This window comes from Artemia sp. Qi Xiang Cuo, chromosome 1 (assembly GCF_049724085.1).
Source record: "Artemia sp. Qi Xiang Cuo chromosome 1, ASM4972408v1, whole genome shotgun sequence".
NCBI classification, from domain to species: Eukaryota; Metazoa; Arthropoda; class Branchiopoda; order Anostraca; family Artemiidae; genus Artemia; species Artemia sp. Qi Xiang Cuo.
In genome coordinates this window covers 74,891,062-74,913,623 of record NC_142794.1, presented here as the reverse complement: position 1 = coordinate 74,913,623, position 22,562 = coordinate 74,891,062, and the positions used below count along the sequence as shown (strand labels likewise).

General features: G+C 35.2%; 1 protein-coding gene across 1 annotated transcript in view; it reads left to right on the top strand.

Annotated features, from left to right (window-relative positions):
• The window catches only part of Cul5 (cullin 5), a 145,423-nt gene extending 123,832 nt beyond the window's left edge, over positions 1 to 21,591 (top strand). The window contains exons 10-13 of the mRNA XM_089096188.1: positions 3,065 to 3,237; positions 6,211 to 6,372; positions 12,774 to 13,016; positions 20,251 to 21,591. Of these exons, the coding sequence (XP_088952314.1) occupies positions 3,065 to 3,237; positions 6,211 to 6,372; positions 12,774 to 13,016; positions 20,251 to 20,445 (773 nt within the window). The 3' untranslated portion in view covers positions 20,446 to 21,591. The remainder of the gene's footprint in view (positions 1 to 3,064; positions 3,238 to 6,210; positions 6,373 to 12,773; positions 13,017 to 20,250) is intronic.
• Positions 21,592 to 22,562: the final 971 nt, after the last annotated feature.

Genomic DNA, 22,562 nt, shown 5'->3' with positions numbered 1-22,562 from the left:
TCCAGCTTTAGGAATGGAAGTTCTTCTGTCATTGTTCAGGCCAATGACACAGATATTCTGGTGATACTTTTGCAACACTCCTCTACGCTGTTAGCTACGAAAGAGAACAAAAAGAAGGAGCTATTCCTCCAATTCCCTGACAGAGTTTTCCCTGTGCACGAGCTAGCTATTTCTCTTCCACGGGACTTTATTGACAGCATTGGACTTCTACACTGCCTTAGTGGCACTGACACGACGAGCTTTGCTTATTCTGTGGGGAAGAAGACATTTGTGAAAGCAGCTTTGAAATTTGATCTTGTTAGTGACATGGCGAAACTGACGAGAAAAGTCAAGATTGACCTCGTCAACATATCAAATTATATTGAGGAAGTGACGGAGGTGGCAAGAAAAGTAACAATCGCAGCCTATGAAAAGAATCCTACTGACTTTAACTCCTTGAATGACTTGCGAGTGCACTTATTCCATAGGAAAAAATGATTAAAAAATCTTCCGCCCACTGAAAACAGCTTTAAATATCACATCCTTAGAGTTGTATATCAGTGGGGAATCGTTTTACAGGCTATGGAGTCTGAACCAATAGTTTTAGACCCCCTAAATTTTGGATGGGTATACAGTGACGTTTTCGGGGTTATTCCTCTGACAAATTCATTGTCGCAGTGGCCGATTTCTATAAACCGTATTGCAGTTCATTGCAAGTGTAGAAATATGTGTATTGGAAAGTGCTCCTGTGCTGGAATCCGCAAGTGCGACTTGCTTTGTGCTTGTGCTGGGTCATGCGATCTTTCTGAAAGTGACGACGAGTTTGACTAAATAATAACTTAAAAAACATTGCTAAACATATTTAAATTATGTATATTCAACCAATCGTATTTTAATAAAATTGTATAAAGCAAAAGCTTTTGAAAGCAGTTTGAAGCATATTGAAGCTGTTGTGCTTGAAGCAGGATTTTTTTTTTTTTTTTTTTTTTACTGATGTGGTAAATTAACGATCGCCTAATGTTTTGGCTAGGTATAAAAAAGACAACTACAATATTCTAGTAGAAAGATGGACTTAGTCTGAGTGAAATAGAAAAATCAACGAACTTAGTTGCAAAAAACCACCAAGCGCACCTTTGGCGCTTATATTCCCGAGATATTCATAATCAGCATGGTCGATTTAGTCTAAAACCTCTCTCAAATCACTTGTCCCCCTCAGATTGCTATTTTGTCAGATTTTCAACTTTGGCTCCCCGACTATATTGTCATAAAATTTCCTTAATCCTCGCGTCTGAGTTCTTCAACGAGCCGATTTTTTCCAAAAGATACTATCCTCTAGAAAATATTCATGAATGCGAATCCTGCAATTTCTTAGAAATATTAACCGAAAAAAAACAAGAAGTTGTGAAGCCTTTTTTGAAGTTTTGTGGAACAAGGTTTGGAGAACTTTATTTGAAGTGATGAAGCCAAGTCTCTTGTTAATTTCAGTTTCTATTTATTAATTTTTTTTCCAAGGAATTAGATAGTGAGCTAGATTTTTATTTGTTTTTTATTTTATAATTATTGGTCGTGTCGTCTTAATATTCGTTATGGCTTTGTTTTGTCCCGAGAAAAATTACACATTCCACATAACCACTTGTTTTTTCACGTGAACGAAAAACAGTATGGTCTTTGTCTTTCAAACAGTTCGTGGTAACGAACTGTAAGTAAGGATCGACCCGGCTCAATAGTAACCGAAACTCTGAAGAAACGGAATTTTGATACCAATAGATACATCAAAATAATCAAATTTTAATGCTGATTTGAAATATACAAGTTTCATCAAGCTTATGTCTTTTAGGATGACTTAATTCCCCGAAGTCACCGGGGGGAGGGCTGAAAGTTATGGACTTCATCCAATGTTTACATGTAATATTGGTTATTGGGAAGTATACAGACGTTTTGAGTTTTTTTTGCTGGTAGTGGGGAGAGGGGGGGGGGCTCGGGGGCTATGTGGGAGGATCTTCCCATGGGGGAAGGGAAATTGCTATGAAGGAGGCGCCGGATTTCCCAGCATTATTTTAAAAAAAAGATCAGAAATTAAATAAAAAAGAAAAGTTTTTCAACTGAAAGCAAGGAGCAACATCAAAACTTAAAACGAACAGAAATTATTACGTATATGATTGGGCTAGTCAATACCTCGCTCTTTAAGCCAAAGATTTTTTAGTACTTTCATAAGAGCTATTTATTCTAATTAACGGCTTTTATGATGAAGGGGTCATTTTTAAAGAATTGGAAAAAAAATTCGAACTTTGCGTAAAGAGTGAGGTATTGACTAGGGGGCAAACCCCTAATATACGTATAAAAAATATATGAATGTAGAAGTTCGTTACGTAAGTTAATTCTTAAGTTACGTATATTTATTACTAATAAAAACGTTCGTAAATAAAATTAAACAAGTTTCGAGAAAGCCATTTAACCAAATAAAAGTAAAATGAATCTGAAAATTTTGTTTTAATTATTCATGTACAGTGAGCCAAAATAAAAACCTGCATTAATTCAAAAACGTTCAAAAATTAAATAAAAAACAAGTTTTTTTTAACTGAAAGTAAGGAGCGACATTAAAATTTAAAACGAACAGAAATTATTCCGTATATGAAAGGGGCTGTCCTCTCCTCAACGCCTCGCTCTTTACGCTAAAGTTAGACTCTTTCTCACCACTTTTTTTTAAATAATAAAAAACTTTAGCGTAAAGAGCGAGGCGTTGAGGAGGGGACAGCCCTTTCATATACGGAATAATTTCTATTCGTTTTAAGTTTTAATGTTGCTCCTTACTTTCAGTTTAAAAAAAATATGTTTTTTTTAGTTTAAAAAAAATTTGTTTTTTTTATTTAATACAAGTAAAATGTATCTGGACTAAGTTTTTGATAAATTAAATAAAAGTAGGTACAGTTTTTAAATCTTTTTGTCCCTCATATGTCATTCTGGAAGCAGTTTGATCGGTGAAATATACCATTCCTTGATTTTCAAATATTTTACTAACTGGTTGAAGATCTTCAATTATTTAGTTATCTTCAATTCTTACTGTTCATCCTTTGTCTTTTTTCAGATGTGATCAATATAAAAATTTTGAATTGGGGTGCTTGGGGAAGAAGTGGTGACAGAGTTCCTGTATCTTTGCCATTGGAATTAGAAGAAATAGTCCCTGAAGTAGAAGATTTTTATAAGCGTCATCATTCTGGTCGTAAGCTTCAATGGCACCATCACATGTCAAATGGAACTGTAAGCGTAAATCGGAAATTTATATCTTTATATATATATATATATATATATATATATATATATATATATATATATATATATATATATATATATATATATATATATATATGTGTATACAGGCTGGTTGGTAACCATGCAATATCCATGGGCGTAAGGAGGGGGTGGCAGGGTGGCAGCTGCCCCCCCCCTAGACCTTCAAATTTACATTAGATATGGCTGAAAAAGCAGATGGTTCGAAAAGCAGTTGATAAAAGGCCGACCATCACACTATTGACTGCCCCCCCCCCCCCCAGACAGTATGCTGCCTACGCCCATGGCAATATCCCTCTGATAACAATAAAGTTATATTACTTTGTTGAAGATGTACTCCCAAACTAATTTGCTTTTATAAAATTTGGAGTGTTTATTCTAAGAAACATACTGAGTAACGCGTGTACATAGTAATTATATTTTTTAACACTTTTAATTATTATATGTTTGTAATCGAATATGAAAATCGTCGCAATCGCTTGTTGAAACTTAGAGAGATAAAATTAGATAAGAATACATAAAGTTAGATATTTGAGACATAAGATAGAGATGAATCTTAGAACCTATGTATTATATGTATAGAGATAAATGCATTATTTGGAATATATAGAAGCACACTAACATCATAAATAAGTGAAATCAGCATCCACAAATATATATTTAACACTAAAATTATGCCTATCCTACATTACGGATTAGAAATATGGGAGTATCAGCCAGCAAAGCAACTAGAAACCCTTCAACTTCAATATTATAAACAAGTTTTTGGCTTACAGAATACAACACATACGTTAGTATTAAAAGCTGATCTTGGTAATTTAATCTAAAATTTAAAAGATACACCCAAATCATCAAATTTTGGTTAAGAATCCTTAAACTTCCCCAGACTAGGCTTGCTCGAGCAGCATATGAAGATCTTCTCCTTCAGTGTAACAAAACATCATGGGCAGCACAAATCAAATAGATATTAGATGAGAATGGATTTTCAAGTTGGCGGAAGAAAGGAAAAGGGCCAGAAGATAATGAAAAGTTCTTCAAGAAATTTAGTGCAAGACTTTTACATCATTCCCCCCTCCCCCAACAGTGGTCATATCGTTTTTGGTATCTATGACGCATGCAAAATTATACAAGAGGAAAAACTGCTCTTAACAGCAAAAGAAAAAGGCATGGAACAAAACAGCAAATATAACATTGAATTGTAAACAAGAATGTTGCACAACGATATTTGTGGTTAGAGGACAAAGCAAAATTGCAATGTAACGAAGGGACGTGTTAGTAGAGCGTAAGTGAGCGGTTAGAAGACAAAGCAAAGTCACAATGGAATGAAGAAACGTGTAAGTTAGTCTGTGATTGATTAACAGGAATTAATATTTAGTTCCTATGACACGCGCAAAATACACAAGATGACAAACAACTTTAAACAGCTAAATAAAAGGCATGGAACAAGTAACAGCAACAAATTACATTAACAAAAATGTTACACAACAAAATTTTCGGTTGGTTACAAGCGAAAATGTGACTTAAAACTAAAGAATAACCCGATACTTATGCTATTGCGGAATTGCTAAACGATGTTCAGCATTGAGTTTAACAAAAAGAATCTGCTTTTCAGGACGATTCACAATAAACTTTAATGCTAGCCATGAAAAAATATTGTCATAAAAAAAATTCACAATTGGGGAAGGGGGCGAGGGGATACTTTTTCTAAAGTGGGACTATGTCAATGAAATAAATCGATCAAGACAAATATGTCTAAGAGCCCTAACCAAAGGTTTCACTCAGGCACGTATGCAGGAATTTTTTTCAGGGGGGCCCAAATCCTTCAAATCCCTTATTGTGTGAGAAGTATCAGAAACTTATGGTGAAAAAAAATAATGAGATTTCAGGGGGGGAGGCCCCTCCCCCTGCGTACGCCCCTGGTTTCACTTCCTATATTCAAACACACTGTATTTTGCTGTCTCTAAATAGCTCTTTGCAAATTTCTCAAGAAAACTATTAACCATATCTGAAGATGTCTAAATATTGTCTCTAAAGCGGCGTTCACACACGTGTCTAGCTAAAATCTCATGCCTAGACACGTGTCTGGCACCAAATCAATGTCTAGGAAATTACCGTTCACAAGAAAATTCAATACTTAGCTAAAACTACAAATTTATTTTCAAATAGATTAGAGTTATCATTTCTAGCCAATCAAGAGAGCTTATGCGGACAAAACTTTCAAAACTGTAATCCCTATTTAATGTCACAAGATAATGGATAAGACAAGCCAATTGTCTGGGGTTGTATAATTGCCTAAAATGAAAAAAAACAATTAGATAAAAAACAGAAATCAACTTTCTGTTTTAAAATGCAAACATAGAGGATGAAAATAGTGCAACTTAAATCATTCCGAATGACTGCAATTGAAAATCTCAGACATTGAGCTCGAGCGTAGAAATGGATGTTTAGCTGTAACTTGTCTAGCCAAGCACCAAATCTTACTTGTGAGCGTTAGTTGTCTAGACATTGATGCCTGGCCAGACACATGTCTAGACATGAGATTCTACCTAGACACGCATGTGAACGCCGCTTAAGGATATGGTCAGGATAAGGTTGCTGTCTCTGGTCCCCACCAGCTTTTTCTATCGCCATTATTGATGAACGTTGGAACTAGTCAATGCATTCTTTTTTGCGATGTGTTGCTTATTGTCATATCTTTCATATATTTTTTATTGTTTCGCCCAATTTGAGACTCCCCCTCCCTTAATCAAACCTACTATATATATCCGTGTGCATGGTAGTTGGGAATTCGTGCCTTTTTTCTAGCCCATTTTGTGGTTTTAGCCCATTAAAGCTTTAAGACATGGAGCAAATTTTACATAACTGAAATTGATTTATGTATTTATTTATTGTGTTATGTGTAACAGGTTTTATATAGAAAAAATAGAAGTTTGTTTCTTGCAGATACATTTTAGTAATGAAACTGGTGAATATGACTTGGACGTAACTACCTTTCAAATGGCGGTGTTATTTGCTTGGAATGAAAGGCCGAAAGACAAAATTTCCTTTGAAAGCCTTCGATTAGCTACAGAAATACCTGATGTTGAATTGCGGAGAACCATATGGGTACTCATCTACTTTTTTTGCTTTTTTTCTTTTTACATTTCCATCCTTGCATCCAAAAATTGGGTCCGGAAAGAACCAAAAATTTACGCTGTACTAAAATTAATATCAAACAAAAAGTTATTATGTCGTCATGCAACATGATATTATGAATAGCAAAAATTCTGTCAGGTAGCAGAGTTGATCTTTTAGCCCAAGTATCCCAACCTTTCTTTTTCATTCTTCATATTTTCGAATCTTGTAACCTGACCTTTCCCCCACCTTTAAAATAGGTTGGAATGCTAGTTAATTTATGCATGTTATTAGCCTGATTCTATAGAATTCTTACCGAAAACACATTTCTGTACCACGAGGGGTTCATGGAATACTAGTAGTTTTTAGAGTAGATGTCTGGTTGTGGCTGATGTTAGAAAATGACATATTCTCTATTTCATCTCGTTGATATGGAAGTTTATTTTTTTTTTCTTTCTTTTTTTGAAGTAGTAGTCTATTAGTATTCTTTTTTTTTCTTTTTTTTTGAAGAAATAGTCTATTAGTATTCTCTTTTTTTTTCTTTTTTTTTAGTGTATGATTGATTTGTGGTACTACTTATAATTAACTATTTAGCCTGAAAACTAATCTTCTGTTTATTAAATGAATTAATTAGTTATTAAACTGAAACAATTATTTTATTTTACGCATTCAATTAAAGGTGTAAGGTCTTATTGTAAGACAATATAATTAATACTTTATTAACAAACAACTATCATAAGCCGTACAAATTTGAAGTGACATTTCGGGTCAAACAATGCTAAAATCAAAACATGAATCATAGGCAAAACGATAATTAAAGATCAGTAAGAATAAAAGACAGTTAAAAAACAATAGGTAGTTATAAAAAAGAGACGAAACAACAATATTTATTTCAGGTCATACATCGGCTTGTTAAGGCTCTCCACGATGAAATTCCTTCGGAACCTCTCAGTAGCAGCATGGGTCGACCAGTAAGTTGGGACAGCAAATGAGACTAGGCAGGGTACACGGGGTCTTAAAAATTAGGGAAAATGTCGACAGTGTAGGCATTATAAATGGTGGACTTAGCAGTGTGCAAGCAATTACAGTCCATCTTTTATCATAGGATTTTACTCTTTTTGTTAATGATCCTAAGCAAATACTTCTAGAGTGACCTGATCTTGTCACCAAGGTTTCTGGATAGATCTTGACTTCAAACCGCACATGCATTTTCCAATAATGGTCTGACAAAGGATAAGTAAAGACAAAGGAAGGAATGTGTCTAGAGCAATCAAATTCATTCAGAAGTTTCAACAAGAAGGCCCAGGTGTTTGCTTGTTTGACCGTATAGGAAGAATTTATTCTCCACTTGCGGATTATTGGAGATCATGACATGAAGGAGTTTAACTTGTTGCACTAGTCTTTTAGAATTGATAGGGTCTAAAAAATTGGTATAGATTTCAGGAAGTTAAATGTCAGGATTAAGAGTAATTACTTCTAAGTTTCGATTCTTAGCTTCCTCTGAAGAATAAGTTAGTTTTGCAAAGGGTATCTTTAAATATATTTTTCTGAATACTTCAAGAATTGACTAAGTTTCATTACAAGTTTCATTAACCTCTGGTTGAAGTGAAAAGGTCTCTATAATGTTTCTTGAGGTATTCCACAGTAAATAGAGGGGGAGGGGGATCAGATAATAAATTTTTATATTTTACTGTTTGTGTTCTATTCGTGAGGAAAGACATTACAAATATTTACTAAGATATGGTCAAGTTCAATTATGCAATGTTTTACTTCGAGATGTATTCTATAAAACCAAGAACATAAAACCTACCTGTCCAAAAGTAATTGGAATCTAAGGGAAAATTGAAATCTTGCTACCTAGTATTTGAAATCGTTAAGAAAAATTAGTCTGTTTTGTCTCAGTTTTTTTTTTCCAAATTTTTAGTCCTAAGTTAAAAACGTGTCAGAAAGGTTTTCTTTCAAAGAAGTCTCAATAAGTTAAAAGCGTTTCATTGTGTGCAGTAAATTTATATTTGATCAGCTAAATGCAAGCTTTACGAGACAGGAACTTTATAAAAGTGACTAAATAAAAAAAAAGCGTCTTAAAGGAGAATTTTTAAGTAGCCAAAAACTCTCGTTCTCCAATCTATAGCGGGTGCTCATTCACCATGTAGATAGCAATCGGTGGTGACTTCAAAATGTTGCGAAAGCGCCAGTAGAATTAGACGTATTTGAAACTTACTAAAATAAAAAAAAACAGGTTTTGTCCCAGATTTTAATCTTCAAATATCCAGATCGCTAAAAATCACGGTCTTCATGTGCCACTAGTCAACCGTTTACGTATGTTTTCTCCTTTGATTTGTGACTGTTGAATTTCTTCTGAAAAGAATCAGATAGGTTTTCAGGGAAAATATCCTTCAGAAAACCATTGCAAACGGAGGTGCAATGTCTTACAAATTTCTTCATCAAGGACTTAGTACAGAGTCTCTCTTCTTGTCTTTCTTGGATGTCCTTAGCACAGGATGTCTCTTCTCGGATGTCTCCTGACCATACCGTGTTTTCCGTTTTGGTTGGGCAACGGCGGTACAGCTTCTTGATGTCCAATTAAATTAAAAAAACGAGTTTTTTTAACCTGAAGGTAGGGAGCAATATTAAAACTTAAAATTAACATAAATTATTCCGTATACGAGGGGGGCTGCCTCCTCCTCAATACGGTACCTCTCTCCACGGTAAAGTTTTTAAGCACTTTTAAAAAATTTAGTTATTCTAATTAAATGGTTCTCGTGTTTCAAGAGTCGTTCTTTAAGAATTTGGACAAAAGGCCTGACCTTAGCGTAAAGAGTGGGGTATCATTTTTCACATAATGCTGAGAAAATCGCCTCCCCCACCCCAAGAAAAATTCCTCTATGGAAAACTCGACCGAGTAAAATGCTCCCCCCAAGAAAATGCCCCCGTAGAATTCCATCCTCGCTGTAAATTCTCCCCAGAAAGTTTCTTGCTCACGATTCCGCCTGAAAAATTCGCCTTGGCATACTCTCATTCGAAAAACACTTGATTTTATTTAATTTCTTATTGTTTTTCAATCCATAGGCTCATACTGGGAATTTCCCATATGTGGAAAATTTTTGGATTTCATTGGAGGGACCTCTCTCCCTCCAATGGAGTTTCTCCCGTGGAAAATCTCCCCGCGAAAAATTATTTCTTGTGATAATTCCCCATGGAGAATATCTCCCTTGGAAAATGAGTACATTTTGTATATGAATTCTGGCAAATTTCCCCTCGTGTAAAATTCCCTCTGGAAATTTCACCCCCGGAAACATCCCTCCCAACGGAAAATTCTCCCTCTATAAAATACTCCTCCCCCGCAGAAAATACCCCTCCCCCGAAAAATACCTGCATACTTCCAATAACTAATATTATATGCCTACAAAGGGCAAAGCTCATACCTTGCAGCCCTTCCCCCTGGGGCTGTTGGGGTCAAGTCATCCTAAAAGACATAGCTATTAGATCTTTTAAATATGCTGAACAAAATGGCTTTCTCAGAATGTTGATCGGACGACTTTGAGAGAAAAGGGGCTTTGAAGGGGGGTTATCTGCCCTCTAATATTTTTGGTCACTTGAAAAGTACACTAGGACTTTCGATTTCCGAGCAAATGAGGCCTCTCCTGATCGTCTAGGACTGCTAATCACCCCCGCGAAAAAAAACAACAAATAAACACGCATCCGTGATCTTTCTTCTGCTAAAAAAAAAAAAAAATGCAAAACTCCACATTTTCGTACATAGGAGCTAAAAACCTCTACAGTAGGGTTCTCTTATGTGCTGAATCGGATGGTGTGATTTTGATTAACATCACTTGATGTATTGGGTATATTCCCCCCCCCCTTCTAAAATTTGGCAAATTTTCTCAGGCTCTTAACTTTTTATGGCTAACATCGAACTTGATGGAGCATCAAAATTCGATTTTTTGGATGTATCTATTGTTATCAATACTCTGTTTCTTAGTCTTTCGGTTACTCAATGAGCCGCATTGCCCCTTACTTGCAGTTCGTTACCATGAACTGTTTGATTCTAATGCTACTTCACTTCAAAGTTTGAGGCATTAGAACTGTTGATAAGAATATTTTCTGAAAATATATATTTTTCAGATACGACTAAATTCTTTTTCCTAGAATACTCTAAATACGCAAAACTGGCGGCTCTTCTTGACGTTTTGGAGTTGTGGTACATATGTATGAAGGACAATTGGAGCTCTTTAACCATGTATTATCTTCCACAATGACAGTATAGACATTGAAAACGAGATCTGTTTTTCCAATGGTCTGTTTCTTAGACACTTATTGTTTACAATTTATTGGGGATGGACACTGTATACAAAAAAAAAAAAAAGAAAAAAAAAGTCGGTTGCCTTCAGAAATGTTATAGATTGGATTTAGTCTGGTATTGCAACACACAAGCTAATACGTTGGAAGGAGACGAGATATAACTCTTGGAACTACAGTTTAAACCAGTCTATCGCAAGGCCTTCCCCGCCGATTAGTGGCTACTCTTGAGTTAAAAACGGCCTTGAGACTGACACGGCTATACGGTATCTTGGCCCCGGCAGTGGTGGGCTGCGCTTAGTTGTCAGCAGTATTATTGGTAAATAAGGAAAATGTTTTAGCCTGATAAAAATGGTTTTATTTTGTATTTTGACATTTTTCTTTGAATTAAAAACCTTGACATACTTAAACTAAGTATATTTCTGCCCTGTTATTGTGTTTGATAGAGGTCCATTGCTATATATTTTTTTTCTTTTTCGTAGTTAGAAATCTGCTATAAAACGAAAGTGTCTGATTTGTTCAAAAGAAAAAATGCTGTTGCTGATTGTCATGTAGATAATTATTCTTGAGTAGAGAAACTTTAACTATTAGTGTTAAAAAAACGTAACGACATGTCGAGGGAGCTATACTGACCTCCAACCTAAAATCAATCTTTTAGAAAATTAACAATCTTTTTTAACTTTTTTACTCATTTCTCTTCTTTTCCTTCAGACATGAGCATGTGCAAGTTAGCAAAAAATTGGAGAAAAACCTAAACAGGTTTGTAAAAAAAACTATTATGAATCAACTTCAATTTACCATTGTAAACTGGTATCCCGGTTAGATGTGGTCTGAGAGACCATACCCAACTCACAAACTTTATATGTTCTAATAATACATAAACCAAATTAGTTCAGTCCTTTGAAATCTCAAGAATAAGCAAAGAATCCGCGATGTTTCATGTTTTGCTTCTAGCATGGGGGACGGCTCCTCCCTGGAAAATTCTCCGTGTTTATATCTTCCCTGGAAAATCCGCCACCTGTAAAATTGGCCCGTGGATAATTTCACCTCATTGAAAATTGACCAGCCACAGGGAAAGCACAAAATAGGTACCTCGAAATATCGATCAGATGCCTTAAGAAACAAAAGGACCGGATATCAAAAAATGTTCTAGGAAAGGGTGTGATTGGTCTCCAATCTCTCTTGACTTTAAAAAAGGACTAGAACTCTCAATTTGCGATCGAATGAGCATTCTCCGAAGTCTCTACGTCAATGAGGGGATGAGAAGGGGGTAGTTTCCGCCTGTATGGAATAAATTCTGCTCATTTTGGGATTTGAGGGTACTCTTTGCTTTCATAATAAGAGCGTAAACCAGAAATATTCCCGGAAATCAAGAGGAATTCTGTGTCAATTTCTACCTTCCTTTCCCTCTCTTGGAACTAATTCTATACTTGTCTGAATTCTCAATGAGAGTTGAAAATTAGGGTTGAGAGTTAGATGAGATTTAAGGTGTTTTAGCATTACAATGCACCCTTAGCGGCATCTGCCCCCCCCCCCTCCCTAACTAAGAAACGATCTGAGAACTCCTGTGGAGATTTCAAGCTCTTGTCCACAAATATGTTTCAATTTGGGTTTTATTTCTTTTACTATCCGCGTCGTCAGTGTTTGTCCTTTTTTGTTTGGTTTGTTTTGTCCGCAATTTTTGCTCAGAAAATGTGACGAACTATTCGATTCCATGTATTTTTTTTCAATTTTTGTTACCGAAAAAGGTATTCTAAATTTCATTTAAAAGCCATATATTTGGTCCTTTTGTTACCCCTTAGGACATCTAACTAAGATTTCGAGGTATCCATTTTGTACTTTCTCTGTGGCTGCTCAGTTTTGCATGCGGAGGAAATTTCGATAGAGGGGGGAATTATCCTGGTGAAATCTTCCAAGGGGGGAAAGCACCCACCCTCTTGCATAACAACTTTGTTTTAGAAGAAGCAAAAACTTAGGGCGTATTGTTTACTCAGCTACTCAACCGACACTATCATAGTAATCATATATTCTAAACCACTTGTTATACAGAAGAAATTTTTATCCATTCAATTTATTTCTTTTTTTTGGTAAAGTCGCTCGTGGCGTTTCCCAAGTTAAAACGGCAAGTGCTATCATATTACCCAGAGTGCCAAAGTCCGAAAGACTTCGCCTATTCTACCGTTTTTTGGGTGAATCAAGAATTTGCACTTATCAGAGGTGGGAAGGCTCAGAAGTTTGGCAAAGTGAATTTAATTGGGAAATTACAATTAGTGACAGAAAAAACCAAAGATGAAGAAAATGTGGCAATTATGGAGCTTAGAGCGCTTAGAACACAGGTACTTTCAATATTCAGTATTTTGATATTCAAATCTTCCAAATCTTTTTTCAATTCAAATTACAAATATAATTTGTAATTCAAATTACAAATCAGTGCTTTTCAATAGATATTTCATTAAAGTAGTAAGTCCAGAGTTCGAACAGGTCTATCACTAGGCATGCAGCGGGTGCGGTTACAATGCAGAGCTACCCATACCAAGCTGGATCTGTGAACTCCTCTAATAATGGAAATATGGATTAAATCGACAAGAAAAACTAATCTTCAAAAGAACTTGAGTACATTTGTTTGGCTTTAGAAAACAGGATAGCTTCCAAAGAAAATGCGTCTTCTGAAACTTGAATTTTCTTATGAGATTTTAATTTTTTTTTCAATTTTTTTCTATTTTCGTAAGGGTTCGGATAAGATTTCGATGCAAGTGGTGAAACTACATGCACGCTAAATTATGCCAAAACATTGATGAAATACAACGCTAGTGTGAAAAAGCATATGTTGCATCCCAAATAATTTAAAACACAGGGTTCTAAACTAGGTTTTAGGTGAGTTTGTGGGAGTCTATCATCGGTTATAATTGCCCAGGCGGACAATACTTGTGACATCCAAAAAATTCTGATAAACTTTTTTTTTTTTTTTAAAGAGAAAATTTAAAAAAAATGCAGAGAAATTAATCAGTCGAAGTAGAAAATGTTCCTAGTAAAGTTCATAAACTTTGACAAAAATGATACACTGGAAAATCTGAGTTTCTGCTTCTTCCGTTTCTGGGGACAAAGACGTAAACTTAGCACTCTTGTGTGTGCGGAAATGATACGAGGTATCAAGTTTTACGGACGATCAAATTTTCCCTAATAAAACTGAATTCGTAACTATTTTGGGTGGTGAAAAAATTTCAAGGATGAGAATTTTTTTGTCGAATGTGGCACTTGCTCTTTCAAAAGCCCACCCTGACAGTAAATATGAATTAAAGGGGACAGGGCTTGGTTGAAGTCCTCTGATACATCTCTAAACGCTTTTCTCCTCTGGGTCTCAGCTGAGTCACCATTATACTTAAATCGCCAATTGATCTCAGCCAATGTACTCTTGAGTGACTAAAAATTCAAGAGAAAGCGGCAAATTTTGACTGACACCCCATTAAAATAAACGACAATTATAGCCTATAATAATTTCTCTACTATTACCTAGGCTCTACTATTTTGTTCTTTTAAACCATGATTTCTTTGAGTATTCAGCAATGGGGGAAAACTAAGGGTCTGTCAAGAATGTACTGCTTCCCATGAGAAGAGTATGGAAGCAAAGAAGAATTGGGACCACGTCGATAAAAAGTTATGTTGGTTTAACTGCCTACTATACAGTAGGTTTAACTGTATAGATATCTACAGGTTCATTATGTCCATAGGCATGGTCGTTGAGAGCCAAAACTAGGCGATGGGGACACATTTTTTTCAAAACCCAATTCTTTGAGACTCGGGCTCCGATTTGTTTCTCGTGTCCCATTTCTTGAAGCCTCCGTCCGTAGGTGTTCGTATCAACACAAAATGCAAATAAAAATGTATTGACAGAACTTTTAGAATTATTATGCAAAGAGATATAGCTTTAATACTTTTGAACCGCATCTGCCTATTGAATAGTAACTTCGACGAACCATCAAAATTATGTCAATGTCTCTTATTTTATAAGGGTTGAACAAATAGTAATTTTGTCCAAGACTCCTATTAGCTCTATTTCAATTCATTTTCTCTAGTTATGTTTCTGGCCCTAGTCTTTAGTTGATGTCTTCTGATAAATCATTAACTAGTTATCAACCAATGATTAAAGTAATTTTCTGTATACAGTTTATTTGGACACTGTGAAGCAGCCCATAATTCTTTGAGTTGATGGGTATATAATGGTGTAAATAACAGGTGGGGAACTACGTTTTTTTATGAAGAAAAGAGCGGGATTCAAACTTAAAATGCACGAACATTACCCAAAACCGAGAGGAGGATATAACCTCTGAAGTTTTCTCTGAATTCTATGAAATATTGCGTGTTCATTGAAAACATACGTTTGAAATTTTGTTTCTCGAAGGAAATAAAAGAGAAAAAACAGGCATGTAAGCAGAGGGGATTAGTAGTCTTCAGCCTGTCGCAAAATATCAAGATTTGCAAGAACCTCTCCATAGTTTCTTATATGCTTTTCATATATAATAAACCTATTTGCTGCGTTGGTTTTTAACTAGAACTCTCCCCCTCCCTCTGTCCCAATAAGTCTCACCTTAATGCCTGATAATCGCAAGCGAACATATCAAAGTTGCTAAAGGTTTAACTTGTCTTTCAGGATTAATTATTTGAATTAGTCTTTGATTTAATACTTTCATGTCTACGAAATAGGCTTGATAGAATTCATACATTGCTTCAGAGCACATTTCATAATTCAAATAAGATACTGTGGAACCATAAGCACTAAGCACTGTGGAGCCACGTGGAATCATCCGGCAGCAATGTTAAAAAAATTTAGTATCCCAACCTGTAAAGAAATTTTTCTTGAGTAATAAAAGTAGGCCTGTATTGTATTTTTTGTATTTTATCGATGTATTTGTGTTGATCCACCACCAGCGGGGAATCATCTTTACTTGTCAGGAATCTTAGTGACTTCAGTCGTCAGATGAAACACGAAAAGCAGGCGTAAAATCTTGCCTTCGATTCTTAGAAGCTGATGGAATTCTTGTTTTCTTAGAAGTGTCCCTACTATATTTAGCGATTCAGGCAGGAATTGTTAGTCCACTAAACAAGCTAAACTTGAAGTGGAGCAAACTGAGCACCAATAGTGTCTTGGCCTGCTTGCACTCACTGACATAGTGGTCTTTCCCAATGCTATGAATCACATCGTGGAATAAGTTCCTCATATACCACTTCTTTATCTTAATGTCAGTCCTGTTTAACTTCTGAAGTATATTGAATGAGTCATTTCTATCCATATATTTATTGCATATTTTCATCACAAAGGACCTTGAAAAATTAGTTTGTAGTTTTGAGGTTTTTGCCACTGTTTGCAACTTTCAATTAGAGGAGTATCAGGGATAGGATGACAGAACATGGACTCGCTTGCTGTCAAACCATTTTATTGCTATGTAGTTGAACTGTTTTCACCCGCCAGTCGTGTGACTCTTGACCAGACTGAGTCAGGGGCTTGTTGTTTTTCAAAGCAAATCCTTTCGGTGTGTTAATGTGCACAGTTGGACTCGCTTGCTGTCAAACCATTTTATTGCTATGTAGTTGAACTGTTTTCACCCGCCAGTCGTGTGACTCTTGACCAGACTGAGTCAGGGGCTTGTTGTTTTTCAAAGCAAATCCTTTCGGTGTGTTAATGTGCACAGTTGGCAGTGTACGAACACCCTCATCTTTCAACATTTGAGTGACGGCCAATAGAAAAGACCAGTTAGTGTAATACAGCTTGCATTTCTGATATTTTGGGATATACTCGCAAAGCTTTACAGCAAAATCAGAATATATTCCAAAGCTAGATCTTTCAGCAGTACCCATGCATGCATTAACCTTGAAGTTGCAAATCAAACTTCTTGATCCATGTTTGGATTGTTTTGTTTTAGTCGAACTCTAGCTTTAGTGAAACAATTCGTTCATCTTCACACTGACTATATTCTCGAGTTATTTTCAGAAGTTTTTTTTTGTGACTTTGATAGCTGGTCGATTTTTATAAGATTTATTAGGACACAGGTGTTTTGTTGGAGGTGGATTAGAATCGTTGTTGAAATGTAGGGACCTCTTGATTTTATCAAACTGGCTAACACAATTTTGGACGATTTTGAGAAAACAATTTGGCTAATATGTTAACTTCTATATATTTATAAAGTAAGAAACAAAGGGGACATAGAACCAAAAGATATACAGAGAAAGAGAAAGACTTTACGTGAAGGTTAGCAAAAGGAATAGGCTAACACATGCATAAAAAAAAACAACTCATTTTCATACCTCTGCCGGATGGTACCACATGGATCAATGATTTTGAAAGAACACAGAAAGCTGACGACCACGTCAGGGGTGGAGAAAAACATATCATGAGACTGTTTAGACTATTCGCAATATGTTCATTTAGAAACCAGATTGAAAGAGCTCTTTCCTTAACTCTAATTAGAGGCTGCGCCAACGACACTCACAGAAGGATAATTTGATAAGGAGTATGTAAACTTGGAGACTGTCAAACCGATATTAAATTTCAGAATCAGTGTTGGATTGAAATTTTGGCCAATAGGAAGCCTCTTGGATTCCCTTGGGTGTCGGGTGTAATCGATCAACCAGGAATGTGTTCTGTTTATGGGAAAAAAACGTCAGAATTATGCATAGTGTAAGACGGAACTATCCATCTTGAAAGGGTATGAACCCAAAATTGTGCTAAAAAAAAGAGTAAAATACTCATTTGGATTTATTTGCTAGAATATTTAGCGACGAGAAATATCTAAGTGGAGGTAGATAATGATGATGCAGATGCCAAACATCCGAAGATTTTCCCATGCATAAATATACTGGCCTAGGATCAAACATTCAAGCTTGAAGGTTTGAAGGTCAATTTTATATATTATTGTGTTTTCAGTAATGCACACACTTTATAACAATGTCTGAGTTTAGGATTTGCATTGCACATTTACCTCTGTACTTTTAAATTTGGGTCTTGTTCTTTACTCCTTAAAAAAACACTTTTTTTCATTAATGGCTTTCTTTTTTTCTTCATTCTTGTTAAAAAATAGATAATAAATTTACCCACTTTCTCATGTACTGAGTGAGCGGTCATATTAGCCTATTTAAAGAATAAATTATTTCAAAGACATTTTTCAAAAGGAAGTGCAGAAATCAGAAAGATTGGAGAAAAACTCCTTTCAAAATTCGGCCGTCAATAGGATAGGGGTAAAATTGGCAAACAAGTGATAAAGTTATCTATATTCGCTTTGATAAATCTCAGAACCAATAAGAAATCGTTGGACCTTTATAAATTTGGTTCTTGATAGAACAACGTCTTTTAAGCTGAATTTTACCATGAGTTGATGAATGCCAACTAACCCTGTCCTTGGGAGCAACATTAATATATCATTTGCAAATTCTGTTTTTAAAATAACATGACCATTTTAAGATAATCATAACCTAGAAAGACCATTTTTTGTTGCTCTAAGTTTTGAGAACTGGACCAAATGATTGTTAATTTAAAAGTAAAACTTAATGGGACATTGGGAAACATAAGTTAAGGTATGCTTTGGCGTAAATATAGATGGGATAAGTCGTGACAATGGGGAGGATTTTGTGTAGTTCAACTCATTTTTGGTTGGGACTCACAGCCAAAAGGATTCATTAATATTGTAAAAACTTATTCCATAAATGAAGACAGTCATGACTGATATGGTCTCGTATATACAGGAATATATGGGGCACTGCGTAGCGAATTGTATAGACAATATAAGAAAAGTTTTGGAGGGAAGGTGGTGGTGTCAATGTCATGAAAACCTCCTCATATGCCCCAGGTCAGGGGAATGCGTTAAGATAGAAAGAATAACCTAATTATAAAAAATAAATTGAAGCAAATCGTTCGAACCAGGAAGTTACTAAAAAGGGCACGATTGTGCCAAAAGGCACAATTTAATCTTCAAATCCTAGGACTTTGTCCGCACTTTTTATGTACGTGTGTGTACGTGCCTTTTTGTGATCTCACCCCATGATTACATTGAAATATGAAGTTTTGCGGGATCGTTAAGGAAGTTTCATGGAAGCCAAATTTTAGATTTAAAAAATTGCGTAATTTTCTAAGGAATGTTCTGTCTTTCGGATTAAATTAGGAGTTTAAAGAGGATGTTTTCAAGAACCATGGGTGGAATCTCCTCGAACAACCTGCAACTCAGCATCCAGGTTACATATCTGAGTCCCCTGCTGGATTTTCCTATCCGCCAAAGATTTTCTTCCAGCATAAATAGGAATTGTCACAAAAAATTGAAAGTTATCCCCGCCCCCTCCACTCTTTGCTAATTTACTGATTTGCAAAGTGAATTTCTGATTTTTTTTTATGAAAATTTTGATGCTCAAAGACTTTTTGTTTCAGAACACGACAACCAAGTTATATTCAGGAATCCCTATAAAGTCCTGGACATACGGGATTAAAAGTCGGGCTTTTTATGCAAAATTGAGGTTTTTTTTTGTAACGGTACTAATGGTAATTCCGTTCTTTTAATCCAATTTATCAATTTGATTCGTAGTATTAAAAATAGTATACAATCAGAATCGAAAAAAGGACGGGATTAACTTCTTAAGTCAAGGGGCCAAGGAGTTGAAAATCAATATATAACAGCTTGGATATAGAAAATATGGTAACGCTGCGTTTGATTAATTAAATTTTATCTTCTCGGAATTTTATCTTCCCTTTTCAAGTGAAGATTTTTCTCGAGTTGATAAATCGATTAGTAAGAAAAAGGCAAATAATGAATGCACATGCATTATATGACCAGAATCGAAAAGAGGTGGCCAACGAACTGACTGCAAGGGTTGTGGAATTTGTATGATTTGTAAATACATTTGATTCTTTACTTCTATCTTTTTTTCAAATAATTAGTTTTTTCACATTGGTACCTTAACTTGCCATAGTTAAATTTGCCGTCACCAATTTTGTGGAGTTCGAGCTTTGATTTAAAAATAGCTCTTTCGGGAACTTCCCTTTTAATACGATGCTCCACTAAAAAAAGAAGAACTTACACAGACAATCAATTGCTACTCACTAGTAAAATATTATTTTCGACAATTTTTCTCCTTGGGCTCTGCAAGCCACGAATTAAGGTTTTTAAATGCAGTTAATAAAGGCAAAAGTTTCATTCCGGGCCAATCCCCTCTTAAGTTTTATCGCTCCCTTCTTTCAACTGTGCAGTTTTTTATGTTTGGAAAGTTGAAGGGTAGAATTCATCAAAAATTACGAAGGATAAAGCTTTCTTTTTCCTGAATCTGAATTATAATGTGAATTTTTCACTACAATTTTCCTTTTTAGATCTTAATTTTTAAATTTCCTGACAGATAAGGTTTCTCTAAAAAAAAAAAAAAAAATTCTCAGCATCACAGTGTATGGAGAGGTCTTGTGCTTATCGGTTATATCCATCTATATCAGATCTGGTACAATTTCTAAATGAATAATTTTTTTTTTATCTCAACTTCGCCGTATAATCGCTCTGTACTTGTTTGATATCTCTCTGTGTAAATGATGTCTTCATTTTGTAGGAGGCAATTATCAAGATTTTGAAGATGAGGAAGTCAATTTCGAATAGTCAACTACAAGCAGAGCTTATTGAAATTTTGAAATCGCAGTTTATACCAACAAGGAAGCTTATCAAAGAACAACTTGAATGGCTTATTGAAAATAAATATATTAGGAGGGATGAATCTAACATCAATCTTTTCCATTACGTTGCGTGATATCGGACTTTTAGTTTTGTTGTACTGTTTTATTTGACTTTTTTTTATGTGTGATATCATGAATCTAATTTTAGTATGTGCTTACATTATGACAGCAACCTCTGCGAGATCATCAACAATACTTAATTAAGGACGTGCATCCTGAAACGATTTGTCAAGGGAACGGACCCTGCAAAATGTTTTTTCGTTAGAAACGTGAGAAATTTTGCAAATTCTTCTGGATCCAGAATATTGCAAATTCCGCATGTTTTGTGAATTCTAAAAGGGTCTTCCATGGAGGGGAGGGCAAATATCGCCTATCCCTTGCGGTCGCTAATAAAGTTATGAGAGGTTTACTGGTGCAGCTTTGAACTTTAACTGTAAAACTACCATCGATAAACTATGGTTAATCTAACTACTAGTCCAAAGAAGAAGATCTCGTCATGTTATCTTGTATTATTCTAACTAAGAGGCGTTTTCATGTCAGTGCCTTAACAGTAAACGAATCGCATGTTGTTTTAAGGGTATTTGAAATGAGTTGAAAAGGCAGTCCCAAACCCGTGCATATGCATAAAATCTATTTTCAGACTGTAAAAATGGCGAAGTTTCTTGAAATTCCCTGCATCCTTATTTGCATGTTTTTTTCTGATATAGGTAAAGGTTCGTCGAATACTTCTTTAAGGATCCTTCAGCCACTATCCCCTCCCTTGTGCGATAATGATACCTTGAAGTCAGTGATATAATGCTGTTGTAAGTGTATGCCAATGATTTATGGCTATTAGATACCCATCTGTATAAAAATTTACGGTGTGTTCAAATTGTTTCTGGCCACTACATTTCCTCAAGCAGCATACTATTGATGTTTAAAGCCATAAAATCATCAAACTAAATCCGGCATATTTCGTAGCGATTGATCAGACCAAAAAGATCTCACACTCATGTAAACAATTGTCATAAAAAGTAGTCCCGTAAACTAGACGTCAAATTAGAGTTCAAGCGCCAGCAGGCTTAGCGTGTTGAGTATAGGTTAGTAATTTGGTTCTCAATCTCTGGAGAATTTTCTGTCTGTGAATAAAAAAAAAAGTTTGTAAATATTCTAGTTTGGTGTAATTTCATCACTTATTGTAGTTTTTCGGTATGAATTGGACGAAATTTTTTTCAAGAGAATAAAATTATTCTTTATACTTTTTTCTTGAGATCACGAATACAGGCAGCAAAGTTTAAGCACTTAGGGCTTCATATATGCGTCAATCTTCAACAGGCTACCGTGCTAAGGCTAAAGGTGTATCCTTATTTTTTCTGATTTAAGTCCTGCCATCGCGGAAACATATCAAGAACTCAATCAATCTTAGCCATGAACACACAAGACATGCCTTCTTGAAAAAGGTCCAATATTAGAAATATAGGTCTATCAAAAATAAGGGTTTTATAAAAATAAGAATTACAAAATTCAGTAGTTTCTTGGAATATGCTTATTAGTTTAGAAAAGGCGGCTAACATCTTGTGTGGGTTGATGTTGGGGTTGCGTTACCCCAACTCACATGAACCGTTTTCTATTTGTGCATATTTCAGGAATTTTCTGATAAATTTTCAAATGAAATACATTTTGTGAGGGCAGCAACGAAGTTACCCCTGAAAAATAAAGGAAATAAGCAAAAATAATTGTTATGTACAATTCATAGAAATCTTTTTGATGTGACCGATGTATAGCACCTTTATTTCCCACAAGGTTTTAGTTTACTTATATTGTATATAAAGTTTCTTAAGAAACATACCCAGAAGAATCAAATGAAACACGAATTTCTCAGCCAAAACCTTGCACAACCAATATTGGAACACGTATTTTATTTATGGTTCTGAAATTAATGCGAAAACCCGTAACAGGAAAATCCCTCTGACACAGCTTTGAGTATTGTCGGTCTTAACTTAATCATTGTCTACATTAAAAAAGAAAAAAAAAATGTGTGTTTACCTTTAAGTTAATTATGTTTAAGTTGAATTTATTTTGTTCAAATTTTAATGAGAAAAAAAATATGCCTAACCGCCGTAGATCAGCACATGTGTGCATGGTCCTCCTCCACTCTAATCTGTTCTGAGCTTCACTCATTTCTGCCTTCCATGAAGTTTCTGTTCCCTAA